We start from the raw sequence: 18,808 nt of genomic DNA on the forward strand, positions 1-18,808 counted from the left end.
AAACACATAAGCAATTGCAATTGAAATGCTTTGCCTAATTTAACTATTTTGTCAGCTTCAATCATTTCCACCATAGCTCTTCCGCTAGATATAATCCTCCTAGGCACAAAGATCTAGTGCCTGACATGGAGGAGCTTTTATACTATTTTATACTACAATCAGAGTACAACAATTACTTTTTTGTTATTAAAAAGATGCTAATTGATTACCCATAACACCAAAAAACATTCAAAATTCTTAACTTACGGTAAGTCCTACAACATGGATGAGTGCTCCATTGATTTATGAATGAGGCATGACCCGCTTCAGAGATCATTGTTTTAGGGAGCTACTAAAATGTTCTACCAGAGACATGTTACTCGAGTTCAATGTCAACACCCTTTTTTTTATTGCAGTTGAGGACTTGAACCATATAGGCTTTTCATTGGGAGTCTAGTGCATGAAAACAATGCAGTGGAAAAGACCATGTGAGTTTTTTGGAGATAAAACGAACAAAATACTACATCAAATGACAATTGACAACAAAGGAAAGTGTATCAAGCCTTCATACATATTGCCCAACTAACACCAGGCTAAAGTAATTTGCAAAACATCTCTAAGTAGTAAATAGTAAGTACGAAATAGGTAGCTCCTCACACTTCACTACTTTACCTGAGTAGCAGGGGACACTATTAGGATTCAGGAGCTATTGTGCGGAACAGAAAAGGATTAAAGCAAGAGTGAATCCTAATGGTTGCTGCAAGGCAGTGATTCTACCATTGATTTTCTCAAAAATCATTAGCCAGTTTTCTCTCCTCCAACAGGTTTTTATAAGATTTGTGTCAGGCATTAAAAGCCCAATGTAACATGCGTGTCATAAGCAGGTCCTGGACCTTTCAATAAGTTTCTTTGACGGCATAAGATCACAGGGGACTCAGAAAAGATGGAGTTTCTATTCTGGAATATATACATGCCCCAAGCACAAACCATTCACAGCCATAACATTAGTTTGGAGGCATTCAAAGTCAATATGTTAAATGAAGTTAGTCACCTAAACTCTAAACGGAACTTGACTACTACAAACATGTAAACAACTCTTGCAGGAACACATGGATGCAAACATAGTTCTACTCATGAGATCTATTAAAAGCGCTTGTGGGATGAAAAGAACTGGGCATTTTCTAGTGTTAGGATAAACAACTATTAGATTCATTGAATAACTCATTTATACCCTATGTACAATAATATGTACAAATATGATAAATACATTCCCCACAATAACAAATATGATAAATACATTCCTAAAATTACTAAACACCTGTAAAAGGGCATATTTTCCTAAGTTAGTAGACCTCATGAAAACTGCGGTGGAATAGTAATATAATATAGTACGTTATACAACATTAGTATAACTCTTTCCATCCTCCTTTATCTAGGCTTTGTACCATCAACAATGCAAGAATGCATTATTATATAACTTAATAACTTAATTAGTTATTAGTAACCATCTAATGAGTCAAGAATGAAAGGAAAAAAAAATAAGCAAAGAAATGTCTAAGTTATAAGGTCACCCTATTGCAAGACAACATATAACGAAGTGTAGACAGTAAAAGTAAAAAGCACTTAAATAAGACTTGGAAAAAGGCGAAATAAATTGTACCAAACCAAAGTTGTAAACTGTGGAAACACAGGAATCTAAAGCATGAGTACTCTCAAACAAAAGTACCTAAAGGAACGAAACCTACCAAAGCGAGTTCTTCTAAGCATACCTTAAAGAAACCCATAATCCCAATTCGATTGACATTGTAATGAAGTATTATTCCTTTTGCCAACCTGTGTTTGACAAAATAGACCCCAAAAAACAAAAATAGCAAATCTTATATGTTAAGGCAGTTAAATCTTATCAGGCTTTTCTCAAACAACAAAAAATCGTTTAGAAGATGAAGACACAGAGAAACGGGAGGAAAGAACCTCTTCGCGAAAAAGAAATGTTTTTTCAAAATTAGAAAATTTGAATAGAGTATTTGTTTCTTCACCGGTAGTATTATGGACGAAGAGAGATGAAAAGAAAGTGAATTATCGTTTATTCATGAAAAAATTAGCGAAACGGTACATCTGATTGAAGACTTTAGAGTTTTGTAGTCCTGGGAATGCTTTACATTACCCATTTATCCTTTCCGTTCCGCGAGAAAAATAAAGAAAGTGGCTGTCCAACTTTCCGGTACCCTTCCCATTAAAAAACCGGAAATATGATAACATATCTCATGCTTTCACACTGTCCAATTTACAGCATCAGTTTTATGGCTGCAGCTACCTCCCTGTAAAAGAACTTCTAGCACACGTAATCAGTAATCATATATAATCTGAAAGGGGGGGGGGCATCCCGGAATGCCTAATAAAATTTAGGAAATTTACGAATCAGATCCCACAGAACCCAAGTAAACAAAGTACATGGCACGCAAGTCGTAACTCTAAATTCCCACCATCATGTAGTGCAGAAGATATATGTATAAGTGTATAACAACAGGAAAAACAAAAGGTGTAATGAAGAATAAATTACACAAATTGAACCCTACAGAATATATAACGTTCCAAGGAATCGTGAGTAGGATGCTAATCACATACTTCTGATTTGTGAATATATGTAGTGGGATGAAATCTCCTAAGATTCTTATTTCCCCGTTTCTAAAATCAAGGAGACAGCCCTCTATTGGTCTGGAGGAGTTGCTGAACTTGGCTATTTCCCTTCTGAACTCCATCTTAAAGCACAACAAAGAAAGAACCCAACGAGTAGCTCATGTGCACTTCCTGAACAAGACTGCATATTGAAAAATTCCATCACACGTTATCACTGTTGTCTTCAATTCTGCTCCCTGTTGCATCCCCACTTTTGCCTACACTCCCGTCAATATCGATACTAATTTCAGCTTTTGTGCTTCTCGAGTCTGGACTTCCCAAGGCAGATTTCTTACTACTAGTTTGACTTCCCCAGGCAGATTTCTTACTTCTTGTTTTTGATTTTGAGTTTCCTCCATCTTGACAAGCCAAAGCAACACTTTCAATTGCTTCAACATACAACACTTTCACCAAGTTCCTGAAGCGACGTCGAAAGGTTGGTATCCGAGTCATGGAAGCTACAATTCCCTGCAACCTTGAACAAAAAAACATCCATATATATGAGAGTAGATTATAGGATCCAAGCGAAAAGTGGAATCTTTGGATATCAAATATAATGCCTAGAGTTGAAACTAATGCGCATAATACCAATACCAATACCAATCTCAAAGGTGTCATCTCAGTCAGACACTATTAAAGTCGCGTTGTCAATATTACATATAATTCATGTTTTTGGAATGGAAATATGCCCAAACACAAAAGCACTCATGCTCTGCAGAAATAAACTATATTTTATTTTACTTCTATTACTTTGATTTACTATAAAATGGTGCTTCTATAGTACCATCAACAGTAAAAAAAACTGGACCCTATTTTTCATTTTGATCTTCTGCTAGGTACACTAATTGTCCCTAAATCCAATATTTAACAATGTCTTATGATTAGGCACGATAAATTGGCAGATTACACCCCTGAACTCCAATTTTAACCCTGAACTTGTAAAACGCAGCCCACCCCGATTGGACCACTAAATTCCGGCACCTGAAAGCTGATGTGGCAAATTACTTGCTTATGTGGAAACTCAATTTTTGATGTGTCAAGTTCCCAATCGATAACGTGGATTAAACTTGCAACAAAGCAACAATTGATTGGTCCATTTAAGCAACTAATCCACATAAATAATAAAGTAGTATGCGATGGACGGTTTTAGATTGAATCGAAATATGATTATGCTCTGCTAGGATCTCCTATGATTATCTCCATCTTTTTTTTCTCATATGCAAACAAGAAGATTGTTTTTATTTTTACGTAAAGTGGCTAATGATCACTTGGAAATGGGCTCCCGTGATGTCAAGTGAGTCTCCTTAGGTGATTCGAAGAGGGTTTTTTAGTTTCTACTTAAGGTACATTTTAAAAGGCTAAAAACTCATCTTCTCTTCTTCCTGTTTACCACTTATAGTAACTTTCTGCTCAAGTAACTTGTCGGAGAGCGAGATTTCAGCTAGACTTTCGAGTGAACGGTTGAAATCCTGATCTCTAGCTTGGTGCTTGCTCACTCATACTCCTCGCAGAGATAGATTTCCAGTGTAAAACTCTCTTCTTTTAACAAAGTTGAGGCCTTATACATTGAATCTCTGTCCTCGTTAGGTAAGGAATGAGACTACTATAACTGGGGTTCTCTTGTTCTTTTTTGTCTGCTGGTTGTGATGGCTTCTTTAGGACAATTAAATAGTAATGTAAATTCATGGAGTTTGCTGTTTGCAAATCCTACCACCACTTTCCAAAGTGGTCAACTAGAATGGATAGAAACGGATATGGCGTTAGATGTGGTTGATGTACCAGAAGATATACTGTTAGAAGGAATTGAAAAATGGAGTAATCATCTAGTAGGTTTCTTTGCAAACAAAAGGCTTCCTTTCCCAGTGGTAAAAAGAGTTCTAGAAAGAACTTGGAAAACTAAAGCAGGATATGAGATAGCAACAGACAAGGAGCTCTTCTACTTCCAATTTCAAGAAGAGGAGGATAGACAGATGGTTCTTGAAAAAGGACCACTTTTTATCTCAGGGAGTCTTCATGGTGAGGCCTTGGACTACAGAGCTGGAGGAGCAGAGAAAGAACATGACTACCCTACCGATTTGGGTCAAGTTATGGGGGGTACCTAAGCTACTATGGACTAAAAAAGGAATCAGCTTTATAACAAGCAGAATAGGAAAACCACATTGCTGGGATGATGCTACAAATAGGAACTTGAGGCTTGATTATGCCAAAGCATGTGTTGAAGTGCGTATCAGTGCAACATACCCAGATAGCTTGAGATTCAAGATTGGTGGCCGTGAAGTAGAAGTGGGGGTTGAATACATGTGGTTACCAGCTATTTGTGTTTTATGTGGCAAAGTGTCAGAACAGACCAGGGACAAATACAAACACTGAAGGAGTAAATGCAAGTGGGGAAGGAGAGGTACCAGTAGGTAATATGGACATGAATGCCATTCAAGGTGAAACTGGAGAAGGCACCTCTCTAGGTCAAGAAAATCCAGCAGGATCAAGTCACACTATTTCACCTGGGCAGACTACTGCAGCAAATGAACCTATCAGACCTGAAATAGCACAACAAGCTTTTGTTGTGTTTGAGGAAGCAATTGGTACAGTTGAACCCCAGGGTCAATGTCAGGCTCTAGAAGCAGTTGAAGAGATAGTAGCTAACTCAAACCATAATCTTTCACTGGTTAATGTTAGTAATGACAATAACAACACACAACAGGGACATGCGACACAGGTTTGCACTCAGATCTCAGCAAATGTTCAGAGGTCTCATACCGATTCTTTAGCTAATGTTACACTCCATGCAACAAGGGGTGAACAGCAAGCCAATGGACAAGGAAGTGTTGCACTACCACCTCGAGATGCTAGTTCAGCCTCTAGGAATCAGGCAAGAGAGTTGGAGGTGGTATGTCAGGAAGAGAGGAACCAATTTGCTGTCTTGGCAGATACAGAAGATGATCTTGAGGATGACATCTCTGACAAGGAAAATGATTTATTTTCTGATCATGAGGTGGAGAACACACAAGATGAGGTACTGAGTCTCAGAAGTGGAAAGGCTAGAAGTAACTCTTGCAGTACTGATAGTTCTAATATGAGTGCACCTTCTAAAGCTAGAACCAGGGCACAAAGGAGGTCTAATGAAGAGGTAACTTCTCCTATATATGAGAAGAGTGGAAAGAAAGGAAAGGCTAAGTCCAAAGGGTCACGTGGGAAAAGGTTGTCTCAATGGAAATGAACTGTAGTGTATGGAATGTATGGGGGATGAATCACGCCAATAAAGCTAAAGAAATTGGCAACTTTAGAATTAGAAATAAAGTATGTCTGTTGGGAATCCTAGAGACTAAGGTTCGGCAGGTGAATAATGAGGCCTTAAGAAGGATATGCCGCCCTACATGGGCTTTTGTGCATAACTATGCAAGCAATCCTGCTGGAAGAATATGGATAGTGTGGGATGACACCAAGGTGGAAATTCAGAAAATAAAGGAAACTACACAACTTATTCATGTTAAGGCTACTTTTTTGCAAGATGGCTCTAGCTTTATGCTCACAGTGGTGTATGCTTCTAATAGTAGAAATGAAAGAAGGCAGCTATGGCAAGACATTAGAAGTATACATACTTCTATGGCTAGTGCATGGAATGTAGTAGGAGATTTTAACAATGTTTTGTTTTGTCACGAGAGAATTGGTGGGGAACCTGTTTTATCTAGAGAAACTGTCCCGTTTGCAAACCTAGTTGCTCACACTGGGCTAATTGATCTCAACTCCACTAGTAGTTTGTTCACTTGGACCAATTGTAGTGAAGATGTGAGAAAATGGTCCAAGATTGATAGGGTTTTGGTCAATGCTCAATGGATTAATCAGTATTCTTACTCCATTGTTGAGTTTCATCCCCATGGCATCTCTGATCATTCCCCCATGGTCATCAGCATTTTTAATAAGGTCAAGAAAAACCTACCTTTCAGGTTTTGTAACTACTGGGCTTTACATCTGGATTTTCTAGAAACTGTGAAATCATGTCGAGATCTAAAAGTCTATGGTAATAGGATGTTTAGGTTCATTCAGAAGATGAAAGTTGTTAAGAACAAGTTAAAAGGTTGGGCTAAGATACATTTGTCACACCTACAAAAGAGGGTGGAGGTAGCAAGAGAAGAGTTGAAGCATCTACAGAGGTGCCAGCAAATTCGACCATTAGATCCTGTTCTCAGCAGTAAGGAGAAAGTGAGCAAGTCTAATCTTATTAGACTAATGGAGATGGAACAAGTGGATTTCTTTCAAAGATCAGAGTGTGATTGGATGCAATATGGGGATAAATGTAACTCCTTTTTCTTTGCAGCAATAAAGGAAAAAAAGAATAGGAATCTTATCTAGTCTCTAGAGGACTTAGATGGCAATAGGCTCCAGGGACATGAAGAGATATCTTAAGCTTTTGTTCAATACTATAAAGAAGTCTTGGGGGTGGAGGTTGGAATCCAATGCAGTGATGCTGAGTTTAAGGAACTTGAAGTTAGAAGAGAAGTGAGTTCAGTAGAAGCAACACAGCTTGAAGAGTGCATTACTTCTGAAGAAATTGAAATGGCTCTCCATGACATGCAAGACAATAAGTCACCGGGACCAAATGGATTCAATGTGTACTTTTACAAGAAAGGTTGGTCTATAGTTGGAGAGGAGTTTATACAAGCTGTTAAGTATGCTTTTGAAAACAACTATATGTATAGAGGTTTAAACTCCACATTTTTATGTCTTATACCTAAAAAGTGTAAACCCTCTAAAATAGATGAATATAGACCTATTGCATGTTGTAATGTGGTTTACAAATGCATATCCAAAGTTGTTAGCAATAGGATGAAAGCATTATTGGCCCTTATGATTGATCTCAACCAATCAGCTTTTGTGCCTGGACGGAGTATACAGGATAACCTCTTGTTGGCTCATGAACTTATTAGAGGATACAACAGAACCCATGGCCCTCGCAGGTGTTCTATCAAGATAGATGTTCAGAAAGCTTAACTCCATGGAAAAAGTATTGCAAAGGTTTAGATTCCCTAACTCCATTAAATGGATTTCAATGTGCTATTCAACCCCTTACTACTCTATTCTGGTTAATGGTTCCCCCCAAGGATATTTTGAAGGAAGGAAAGGACTGAGACAAGGTGACCCCCTATCCCCATACTTGTTTGTGTTGATTATAGAGGTTTAATGAAATAAGCTATGGCTAGAAAAAGCATTGACTACCATTCTAAGTGTAGTAGAATGCAAATTTCCCATTTATGCTTTGCAGATGATGTATTGTTGTTCTGCAAAGATGACGCAAGGTCAGTAGAAGGAGTCAAAGAGGTCTTAAATTCCTTTTCTAATCTCACAGGCTTAAACTTAAATCCAAAGAAGACTACTATGCTTACAGGTAGCATCTCTGCCTATGGAAGTAGTGATCCAGCTGGTATCCTGGGTGTTACTCTTGTTAAGCCACCAGTCAAGTACTTGGGGCTGCCTCTCACATCTTCTAGATTGGGTATGAAGGATTGTTTACCTTTGGTTGAAATATACTCATCCACAATCACACAAACTGGAAGAATATGATGTTGACCTTTGCAGGAAGAGTGCAATTGATTCAATTTGTTATGCAATCTTTCCTCAGTTAGGGCCAAAACCTTCATACTACCGGTAGGAGTTGTGTCAAATATTTCAAAAATTACTAACAGGTTTTTATGGTATGGTCCTTCAATGGCCAAAAAGCTTCATAAGGCTAGTTATGCAACCCTTAGGTTCAGTAAGATGGAAGGGGAACTAAATATTATAGATGCCAAGATTTGGAATATTGCAGCTTACTGTGGACTAGTGTCAAAGTTGCAAGTAAGGAAGACACTTTGTGGACCATGTGGATTTGGGAGTACCAGTTGAGAGGGAAACATTTTTGGACGCTCAAGATGCCTAAGGACTGTTCATGGGTGTGGAGGGCTATACTAAACTGCAGGAAGAAGGCAACTGCATTTATAAAGTACTTAATCTGTAATGGGGAAGGTACTAGCCTATGGCATCAACCATGGTGTTCAACTGAGTGTTTACACGACAATGCGGAAGCTAGACAAATGTTTACAGTTACCCGAGGAGGCTACGGTTGCTGAACTGATTCAACAAGGTCAGTGGAACCATAAGGTTACAAGCTTACCAGAGGGTGTGTTGAAAAAGAGCATAATGAGTGTCGAAATTCACCAGTATTTGGGAGAGGACAAGATTGTTTGGTTAGCTACTTCTTCTGGGAAATATAGCACAAAATCAGCTTACTGGGGCCTTAAGCATATAAAGGAATAAGTGAAATTGTACAAACTTGTACGGGGAAACTCTGTGTACCTAAACACTCCTTCATAGCTTGGCAGCTATTCAGCGGCAGCTTATCTACTCAGGATGGACTCTCTAAGAAGAACATACTCTAACAATCTAAATGTATTTTCTGCAAAAATTCAAGAGAGAATTCGCATCATCTCTTTTTTAATTGTCCTTATGCCAAAGAGGTGTGGTCAAGAGCTAAGAGAAGTATGGAATTGGAAGCCGATGTACTTGATTCAAATCAAGAGTGGTACATGATATTTAGAAGAACAAGGAAGAATACATCTGACTCTAAGATCATAAGGGTCATAGCTAGTGCAGTGATTTATGCATTGTGGAACGAGAGAAACAACATAATATTCAAGAAGAGATTCCACTCGCCTTCTCAAGTTCTAAAGGATATAATGAAAAAAATGAAGCTCTATTTACAGCAGGAACTCAAGAATGTTGACAACACAGGGGCAACAAGGCTTATGATGGGTAGTTTGGGTATCGACATGAGCTATAGAAGTATAGGGATAAAGCAAGTGCAATGGCATAAACCTCCTCCTCATACTGTTATGTTAAACTGTGATGGCACACTCCAAAATCTTTGTGCAGGTTATCGTGGAGTGTTCAGGGACGAAGAAGGAAGAGTTATACCACTGTATAAAGGTGGCTGCAAGAAGAGGTCTATTGTATTCTTAGAACTCTTAGGCATTGAAGTAGGCATGAGGATAGCAGTAAGGATGGGCTTTCAGGGTTTGCACATAAACTCAGATTCCGAAAGAGCAGTGAATATAGTAAATGAGACAGAGGCAGCACCATGGTATTGTTGGAATGTGTTGCAGGCTATCAAGATGCATAAACAGAAATTCAATAGACTGGAGGTAGCACACATTTACAGAGAAGCCAATAGGGCAGCTGATTTTGTTACTAAATCTTGTTCCTCGGAAGATGAAAATGTAAGCTATCATATATGTCCTCTTGAGGAAAAACTGTCTGTAATAGTGCACGAAGATGCCACAGGATGTATCTACAAAAGGTTTTAACTTAGGGGAGGGGTTTCTAGGGATCTTATCTTAACACGTAAACAAACTCAAAATCGTTAGGGCATTTATAAGTTTTGGATTAGGCTAATTTTTAGTATATATGATTTCCTAACTATTCTAAACATTATCACAAATAATAAAAAAAATCAAAAATTTCTAAACTTGCCAAATATAGTATCAAAAATAGTGAAAATGAATAGTCTACAATTAGCCAAATTTTGTAAATTGTTAACTACATTTGGCAAGTTTGGAATTTTTTGATTTTTTTGATTATTTGTGACAGTATTTAGAATAGTTATGAGATCATATCTACAAAAAATTAGCCTAATCCAAAACTTATAAATGTCCTAACAATTTTGAGTTTGTTTACGTGTTAAGATAAAATATGTCCCTAGAACCCCTCCCTTAACTTAATACAGGTTTGGGTCTGCCTTAACCCATAACTTCTTCAAAAAAAAGAAATATTATCAAAAGAAGAATCCAACGGCTACTGCTTTCCCTTTTCTTTTTCCATATGATTAGCTTAGTTGGTAAAACCTTTGGGTAATGATACCAGAGGTCTGGGGTTCGAACCCTGCTACACACAAGAACCCCTCTCTTAACTTAATACAGGTTTGGGTCTGCCTTAATCCATAACTTCTTCAAAAAAAAAAGAAATATTATCAAAAGAAGAATCCAACTCTTTGCTTTCCTTTTCTTTTCCATATGATTAGCTTAGTTGGTAAAACCTTTGGGTGATGATACCAGAAGTCTGGGGTTCGAACCCTGCTACACACAATTGAGTTACTGATCTCTTTAAAAATAAGCTTGCCCACACATTTTGTAAGTGCCTTCTAGCTTAGTTGGTAAAACCTTTGGGTGATGATACGGAGGTGCGGGGGTTCGAACCCCGCTACACACAATTGAGTTCTCGATCTCTTTAAAAACAGGCTTGCCCACACATTTTAGCAGTGCCGACTAGCAAAGTCGGTAAAACCTTCGGATGATGATACGAGGAAGTCCGGGGTTGAACCCTTGACATCAAAAAGTTCCGATCTCATTTAAAATAGGCTTGCCAATCAAATATATATATATATATATATATATATATATATATATATATATATATATATATATATATATATATATATTCTTCATCGTCTTCCTCAACCCATCACTAAAGCTTCAATTTTTTCCATAAAAAAATTGATAGCAACCTCAGAGAGTCAGAAACTCAGAGATGAGCTATAAAGAAGAAATCTACCTTATCATTGCTTTCATCAAATGATGTGTTTTAACATTTCAAAATCTTTAACGACTTTTTCAGTAAAATAATTTCAACATACCTTCTAATTATAGCTTGCAATTGGGCCCTTTTGACATTGTCGTCTGAAGGAAATCTAGTGTTGTTCCAGTCCTCTGGCGTCTCATTGTTGTAGCTCATGATCAAATTTCTTAGACAGGCTTCTTCTCTCTCATCTAGATGGAGCCCTCTAATCTGCTCCTTCATAATCAGTAATGGTCCAATAAACCAATCCAGTACCTTGTCCTTTGGCCAGTTCAACTGTCCGACCTCCCCCTCATCAGCTATAAAAAATGTTAAGTTAATCAGACCTGTGATTAAATTACTTGTATAACAACCTTACAAATTCAAAGAAAAACATACACAGAAGTAACCCAGTTGAGTCTGACTTTGCAGATGCAAGCAGACACTGCAGAATGCACCAAGCAGGAAGCTTGACACCCAACTTGTTGCATTTTCCTTTCAAGATGCATTCTTCTATGTCTTTGATGTCAATGAGACCATCGTGAAGAAGTTTCCTACCATTCACTTCACATGATCGGAACAGCCAATCCCATACCTGTTTCATTATCAAGTATAATTACATGTAAAAATAGCTCTTCATAAGCCCTTCAGTTTATTAATCCAAACCTGCATTGGTTTCAACTGCTTGATACCCAACTTCAACGTTCTTGACCCTTCTCTTACCAACTTTGAACCATATGGATCCACCCTCCCATTGTTCTGATCATTGGAATCGTTTCCAGTTGACTCCCTCTCAAGAAGCTCATGACGAGGTACCGTATTTCCACCACGATATTTAGGCCTGGCTGTCGGAAGAATCTTGACTCAGCATTCTCAAACGCATTTAAGTAAGATAAAATTGATAAGCAGGAGTAACGTGGTAACACTGGTAGGCTCATCTGGTTTGTGAACTATTCATGATAAGGTATCTACAGGTGATATTTAATGTCAACGAATAAAAAATGCAAAACCAATATGGTACCTGGGAAGGCAGGATCCTTCTCTTAAGTATAGTAAGTCGTTTGTGTATTCATCAAACAGAGAAACAGCTGAAACAATGTAAGCAAGTCCCATTCTTACAGAGGTTTCCTGGAATAGAAGGAAACGCAAGTTCAATTATTCACCAACAAGTAGAAGCATACATCATGCCTGTAAGTGTATATATAGTAACATAACCTATATTTGAACTAAACAGGGTACAAGTCTGTTTGAAACCTGTTGGACAACAATCCCAGCATAAAGTCCAAGAATGAAGCTGCATGTGAAAGCAGCGACCACGGCCACCACCACAGCAATTGGCCACAGGATGATAGCAAGACCAGCAAATGGGACACAGACTGTCTCCAAGAATGGTCCTTCTCTTCCAATTAAATCTTCAAGTAGCCTTTTCCACCCTTTAAGCAGCATGTATGGGCTTTTGCATAAGGCAACAGCTGTGATCAAAACCACATCTATAGGTACAGCGAGTATGCTAACCAGCAAACACCCCGGGAGCAGAGATAACCTTGCAAGTGGAACTAAAGGATTTGTGAACTTGTCCCCATACACACGCTAAAACTTTCAGTCAAACTACTCACTTGAAGTCAATGGGTTTGTCATCCTCGTGAACTTTTTCAATCAGTTCGTCCATAAAAGAGAAGTAGGAATGAAAGCAAAAGTCAGTGAAATCTCGGACAATTGTACAGCTTTCCTTGAGTGTGCTCAAGCAACCATCCTGTTATTTGTATCAACCTATAAGCAACACTATAGATGTGCCAGATTTTCAGAAAGATAACAGATGAAAGAATGTAGACGCATATCAGCGAAATTTTGTAATGTAAAACTACTTGTGCTGTAGATGCAGGAGTCTTGACAAACTCAGATTGGTCAATGTACTCTATTACGACTATTAATGAAAGAATGACAACTTTTATCTTATAAGATGGTCATTAGCATGTTGTGATGTCATCATTAGCATGTCCACAACCACGTTATTAGTTTGATTGCTCTTGTACTTCAGAGTTCAAACAATAACGTTAAAGTGTGAAGTTTATAATATTAAAATACAAAGAAAATACTTACAAGAAAATAATGGAGAATCTTGTCTGTAATTCGCTCCCCAGAAACCTCAAAGGTTTCGGCCAAAGGAATGAAAATTCCGTATCCTATTCCTACAAGAAGGCTTCCAGCAATTGCAAGAATTGGCCAAAGGACCAAAGGTATTGGTAAGCATACTAGTACTAGAATCTTCAAAGTAAGCCCAATCCTCTTGGTCCTGCGGTAAATCAACAATAGAGATCAGACTAAGTTTTAAAAACCAACTTGTACGAAGAGGAGAGAAAAGGAGAAGAGGAAAAGAACAATATATGAAGAATGAATGTAAATTGGTTATAAGAAAAATTATAAGTTGGTCGTACTTTATAACACAGTAGTAAGTCCATATAAAATGTGCAAGCCACAAGCTAATAGTTACAGCTGAATTTCCAACGAGGACAATGATAATAGCAATTGGAGCAAATATTGTGGCTGCAAAAGGAGCACAAGGAAGTATGAGAATATAGTAAATGTACTCACTAAGCAATTAAAGTGGCGTTGAAGTCATCTATATCCAAAGGAACAACTCTCGATTAGCAAATAAGCAATTAAAGTGTCGTTGAAGTCATCTATATCCAAAGGAACAACTCTCGATTAGCAAATAAGCAATTAAAGTGTCGTTGAAGTCATCTATATCCAAAGGAACAACTCTCGATTACCTAGAGCATGCATGGGGACTCAAGTATACGGAGTGACTATTATTAGAACAGCAATGAAGAAATGAGAATCGACACAGATGACATCAAAATAAAAATAGGACTAGAGATTTATACTTCAAGAGTACAAGCAAAAATTCAGCTAACCTACTTGAAGAATGCATGCTCTGCATTACACATTTAGTACATGAAGTAGCTTAAAATGACAAATTCCACAATATACTATACGGACCCTCCCAAAACTACCCTGCATTTCGCAATTTGGCCCGATATTTCAACAGGCATGTTTACAATTTTTGTTTCTCAATATTTAACTCACTATCTATAGCTAGCAGGAGTATAGCCACCTAAATGTTCCAACTAATCACACTCTCAAATTGAATGTGGTTTTTAAAAAATGCAACTCAATTCCAAATTTTGGCAATGAGTGTAATGACTTACTAGAAATATATATATATATATATATATATATCATACTAATAGTTATTGGGGCTATATATACTCTTTCAACCACATATTTAGATGCAAATATAATAAATAAGTAAATAAATTAGTGAAAAAAACAGGGAGGTCGTTATATATGAGTACCTTTGATAACTCCAAGAATGGAGATGAAGATGAAGAAGGGCAGAAACCATATAAACCTCCATAACTTTGACTTTAAACCTGTTGGAACTTTCATGCTTAAGTTATTCAAACACAAGAAGCAGAAGAAGAAGAAGAAGAAGAAGAAGAGGTACGTGGTGTGAGAAATGAGAATTAAGAAGAAAGATTACAAAGAGTACGTGGCAAGAGTAAATTTTTTTGCTTCGGTTGCATGTAACACGCGTCATGTCATGAAGTTTCTTGAGGAGAAGGACACCTAATTAAATACCTAATGCTCTCATCACGGTTTTGGCGGGAACCACTCGCCCCACCTGGTGTACCGTGTACGTGTGCGGTTATAGTTTTATACAATTCGATTGTTTTTGGTGTGAGTGTGATTCTGACAGTCTGTAGTATATTAACAAGGAATTAAATTTTGAAAGGAGCACGTGAAATTTTTTGAAAATATTGCAAAATTGAACAAAAGTATTAATGAAATGTGCACTTATACATAAACCTAAAGAAAATCTAATTGGTGATTGTTCACTTATACAGTTTCAAATTTTCAATGGCTACCGAAAACAAAAATTCATATGACTTTTGGAAATTTAGTTTCTTATTTAAGTCCTATAGATCGAGTCCAATACTCGGCCATTGGTGAGTTGGGGTTTTACATGTGCACTATAATGGATCGGGTGGGTCTGCGATAATTCTCCTCTTCTGATCTACTCCATTAATCCATTTTGACTTTGCGTCCTAGTCTACTGGACTTATGGGCCGGAAATTAAATTGGGTTCCTTTTGTACTTGTTGCTTTTTTGTGTGGTGGACTAAAAAAATGTGTTCTCTCAAACAAGTAGTGTCGAACCTTATACACTTCTTTATTTAGTTTTATATTTGTTCAGCGACGTTAGTAGCTAAGCAGTTAAAATCGGTTTTCGAAACTAATCGGTTGAGGAGCGATATGTGATTAATCGGTTAATCGGTGATTTAATCGGTTATATCGGATGTATATATTTGATGTTTTCAAAATATATATTAGTATAATCATACCAAATATTTCTAAACAGTGATCCGAGATACAACAAAAAAATCAAATTCTCATAATCGCATCTAACTAGCTCAATTTTGGAGTATTACAGATATGTCAAACACAAAAATTACATTAAATATTTAAAAGAATAAGAGGATTGAGAAGCGATAATATTTATTAGAGAGATAATACAATAATTTGTATATTTAACTTTCGTTAAGGAGGGAAACATAAGTAAACTCTTAGGGGGTGTTTGGATCCTATTTATTTATTGGCAAAAAGTGTTTATTAGTCAAAAAACGTTTTTTGAAAAAATAAATGCGTTTGGTCTCTATTTTTCAAAAAAATTGTTTTTCATCGAAAAAACATTTATTAGTCGAAAAACTGGTTTTATGAAAATTAGGTAAAACTTGTTTTTAAGAACAAAAAACTGTTTTTTCATCTCTTTCTCTCATCTGCGCTAAAGGCAAACTGACTGCCCGGTTATTTTCTCCAAATAAAACTCGTTTTTTTTCGATATCTATATCTCGATCTCGATCTCTCACTCGAACAACATCTCTCACTTGATTTCTAAATGTAAGAAGATCCTAAAAACGCGATTTTTTTTTTGTTTGAATTCATTATACATGATTTGCATCTATGGATCTATATTAGATTGATTCTATTGTGTGTTTCTGTATAATTTCTTACTCTAGTATTCATCTAAGAAAGTATACACTGCCTCATCCTTCTGTGACTTGCGTCGACTAAGAAAGGATTTGAGAAGGCGTTTACTTTTGCTTGGAAACTATTCGATGTCATTTTGATTGTCCCTTTCAGCATGAAGATGCAGTTTTGATGGTTGTTACTAGTTTTGAAGTAACTGCTAATAAGTAGGAACAATTGGTAGTTGCACCTGATGTTGTGATGTTAAGTGGTGTTGTTGCTACAACTGCCATTTTTTATTTTTGGAGTTAAGGTTGAACAATCTACTTAGAGTTGCTAGAGCCTCAGACAAAAGGCTTCTTGTAAAGAAAGGAGCATCCACGAAATAATAAAAGGTTAAGTGGGCATGCTCGCTGCACTAGCTTAACGGCGTATCAGCCACTTAGAGTACACTACTGATTAAGGATTCTGGATTGCAACACATGACTTAGAGTTTCGACTCAACTCTGTTGAATTTAATCAATGCTTGAGGGTGGGTATGGTTTGCTAATACTATTTGACTCCTTTGTGATTTTGATACCTAGGAATTCTTTTGGTTCTGTTCAGCTATTAGAGATTTGGTTCTGTTCAGCTGATGATTCTTTTCCCTGCTCCTGTCCCTTTGTTTCTTGTTTTCTAGTGGTACCGCTACATCCACCGCCCTTTGTTAGCAAAGCAAAGATTCCCGTCATCTCTCTCTCTGTCACTTTGTTTTTTGTTGTTTTGGTGTTTTGAGGTGGTGAGAATGAAGTGGTGTGTTTTGAATACAAGTGTTAGATTTGTTGTTGGGTTTTGAAGTGGTGTTTATTTTTTGAAGTGTTCGAAGTGTTCAGAAGTTCAAACGGCCACATGAATTCAAATCAAATGCTTATTTTATCACTTTGAGTGTGTATAATTGTTGATACTTTTGGTAAAGTTTTAAAAATTCATGCCTTCATTGAAAATTGAACATGAAGCTCAACAAGGTTCTTGGCGTTGGTATGATTATATTGGTGAATTATATTTGAATTTAATTCAATTCCTAAATATGGTCCCTTGTGTCGGATATTAATTTGAATCATTCCATTGTCATTTTTTTTTAGGACTTATCAAGATTTTTTTTTTTTTTTTTTTTTTTGTATACTTGAGATGCTTTTGTTGCTGTCACTATATATAGAAGGGGTCATCTTTACTTGAGAGTTGATCATTAGTTGTTGTCACCATATATAGATGAGTAAAGGTACCACTTCTGGAAAAGTACGTGCAAATTGGAATGACAACCTTGATGTGATCTTTTCAGATGCAGTGGTTAAGGAGACTTTAGATGGTAATGTCACCCAAAATGGGTTCACCAAAGTCGGTTGGAATAATATATTGAAAGACTTCAACGAGCAGTCACAATGTGACTATAATATGGATCAAGTTCGTAACCACTTGAATAATTTGAAGTCAAAATACAAAGTCGCAAAGGCACTTACTGTTTTATCTGGTTTTGGGTGGGATCCGGCTACTTGTGTGTTCACCGCTAGCAGTGCTGTTTGGGATGAATACTTGAAGGTACATAATGTTTATCGGAAAATGTATATCCATATCTTGAAGATTTTGATGTTGTTAGACTATTAATAAAAGGAATGTACACAAGCACATCCAGATGCAGAATATTTTAAAAAATCACCATTTCTTGTGTATGATCATATGGCTTTTCTATGTGATGGAAAAGTTGCTGAAGGAAAATTTCGGAAGTCGAACCACCGACAACCAAATCAAGAACGGGTTTCTATCGACATACTTGAAGACACACAAGAGGTAAGGGCAAATGGTGAGTCTTTGCCTTTACATGATGAGCCAGTTATACAACAAGAAGAGTCTGTGCATTCACCTGATAACGAACGAAGTGTTACTAGAGATGCAAACAAGGGAAGAGAAACAACTAATGCTAAGCGAAAGGCTTCTAATATTAGTGAATTGTCTGAAGCTGTAACAGAGTTAGTTGAGGCACATCGATTTAGGGCATCTTATTTTCGATCGGTTGATGATCCTTATGGCTTGAACAGATGTATTACTACACTAGAGGAATTGGAAGGCATTGAAGAAAAAGAAATCTATGATGCAATAGAATTGTTTGAAAAACCTCATGCTAGGGAAGCATTTATGTCTCTTAAGCCACATCGTCGTTTAAATTGGCTTAGGAGGGAGCTTTCTCGACCAACTATGGTTTAGAGGCTCTCTTAATTATGTTATATATGTTTAGAACGATTGTGACGTTCCATCTTTTTACTATTTAAGTTTAGTTGTGTGTTGAGCTGGAAGAATCTTCCTTTTTGATGATTTAGATATTATGATGTCTATGTTCTTTTGGGATTTTAGTTGGTTTGAACGTCTTGGGAAAATTCTCTATGTCTGGTGGGTTTTTCAGTTTCTTCTTCCCCTTTTTTTTTGCTTTATTCATTGATGTTTGTTTGTTTAGTATGATATATGAAGGTGATGTTAATATCATTATATATGAGACATGCTACATCTTA

The 18,808-nt window shown here is 37.0% G+C and overlaps 2 protein-coding genes across 5 annotated transcripts; one reads left to right on the forward strand and one right to left on the reverse strand.

Annotated features, from left to right (window-relative positions):
* Nucleotides 1-2,441: 2,441 nt before the first annotated feature.
* On the reverse strand, nt 2,442-14,877 carry LOC147492693 (putative membrane protein At3g27390). 4 transcript variants are annotated; one of them, XM_086567424.1, is made up of 11 exons: nt 14,783-14,866; nt 14,595-14,672; nt 13,674-13,782; nt 13,339-13,531; nt 12,855-12,991; nt 12,493-12,781; nt 12,260-12,366; nt 11,905-12,079; nt 11,638-11,833; nt 11,318-11,558; nt 2,442-3,130 (listed from the first exon to the last, which is right to left on the reverse strand). In XM_086567424.1, exons 1-11 carry the CDS (start codon nt 14,823-14,825, stop codon nt 2,818-2,820), a joined length of 1,881 nt encoding a protein of 626 aa, XP_086423550.1. In that variant the 5' UTR covers nt 14,826-14,866; the 3' UTR covers nt 2,442-2,817. The 4 variants fall into 4 exon arrangements, with proteins under 4 accessions (XP_086423550.1, XP_086423551.1, XP_086423552.1 ...); XM_086567427.1 differs by having other exon boundaries at nt 2,987-3,123; nt 14,783-14,877; XM_086567425.1 differs by having other exon boundaries at nt 14,595-14,874.
* A 2,639-nt stretch (nt 14,878-17,516) lies between these two features.
* On the forward strand, nt 17,517-18,506 carry LOC147492694 (L10-interacting MYB domain-containing protein-like). The gene is made up of 2 exons (XM_086567596.1): nt 17,517-17,843; nt 17,916-18,506. Exons 1-2 carry the CDS (start codon nt 17,517-17,519, stop codon nt 18,504-18,506), a joined length of 918 nt encoding a protein of 305 aa, XP_086423722.1.
* The last annotated feature ends 302 nt before the right edge of the window (nt 18,507-18,808 follow it).

Source organism: Coptis chinensis, chromosome 6 (assembly GCF_015680905.1).
Source record: "Coptis chinensis isolate HL-2020 chromosome 6, ASM1568090v1, whole genome shotgun sequence".
NCBI classification, from domain to species: Eukaryota; Viridiplantae; Streptophyta; class Magnoliopsida; order Ranunculales; family Ranunculaceae; genus Coptis; species Coptis chinensis.

Excerpts from the sequence above, each read along its gene's own strand:
- LOC147492694 (XM_086567596.1), top strand. The coding sequence starts at position 17,517 with ATGAGTAAAGGTACCACTTCTGGAAAAGTACGTGCAAATTGGAATGAC. Across the intron at positions 17,844-17,915 it reads TTTGGGATGAATACTTGAAG|GAATGTACACAAGCACATCC; the intron begins GTACATAATGTT and ends TATTAATAAAAG.
- LOC147492693 (XM_086567424.1), bottom strand. The coding sequence starts at position 14,825 with ATGCAACCGAAGCAAAAAAATTTACTCTTGCCACGTACTCTTT. Across the intron at positions 12,080-12,259 it reads GAAGGATCCTGCCTTCCCAG|GCCTAAATATCGTGGTGGAA; the intron begins GTACCATATTGG and ends TCCGACAGCCAG. Across the intron at positions 11,559-11,637 it reads CTCAACTGGGTTACTTCTGT|CTGATGAGGGGGAGGTCGGA; the intron begins GTATGTTTTTCT and ends CATTTTTTATAG.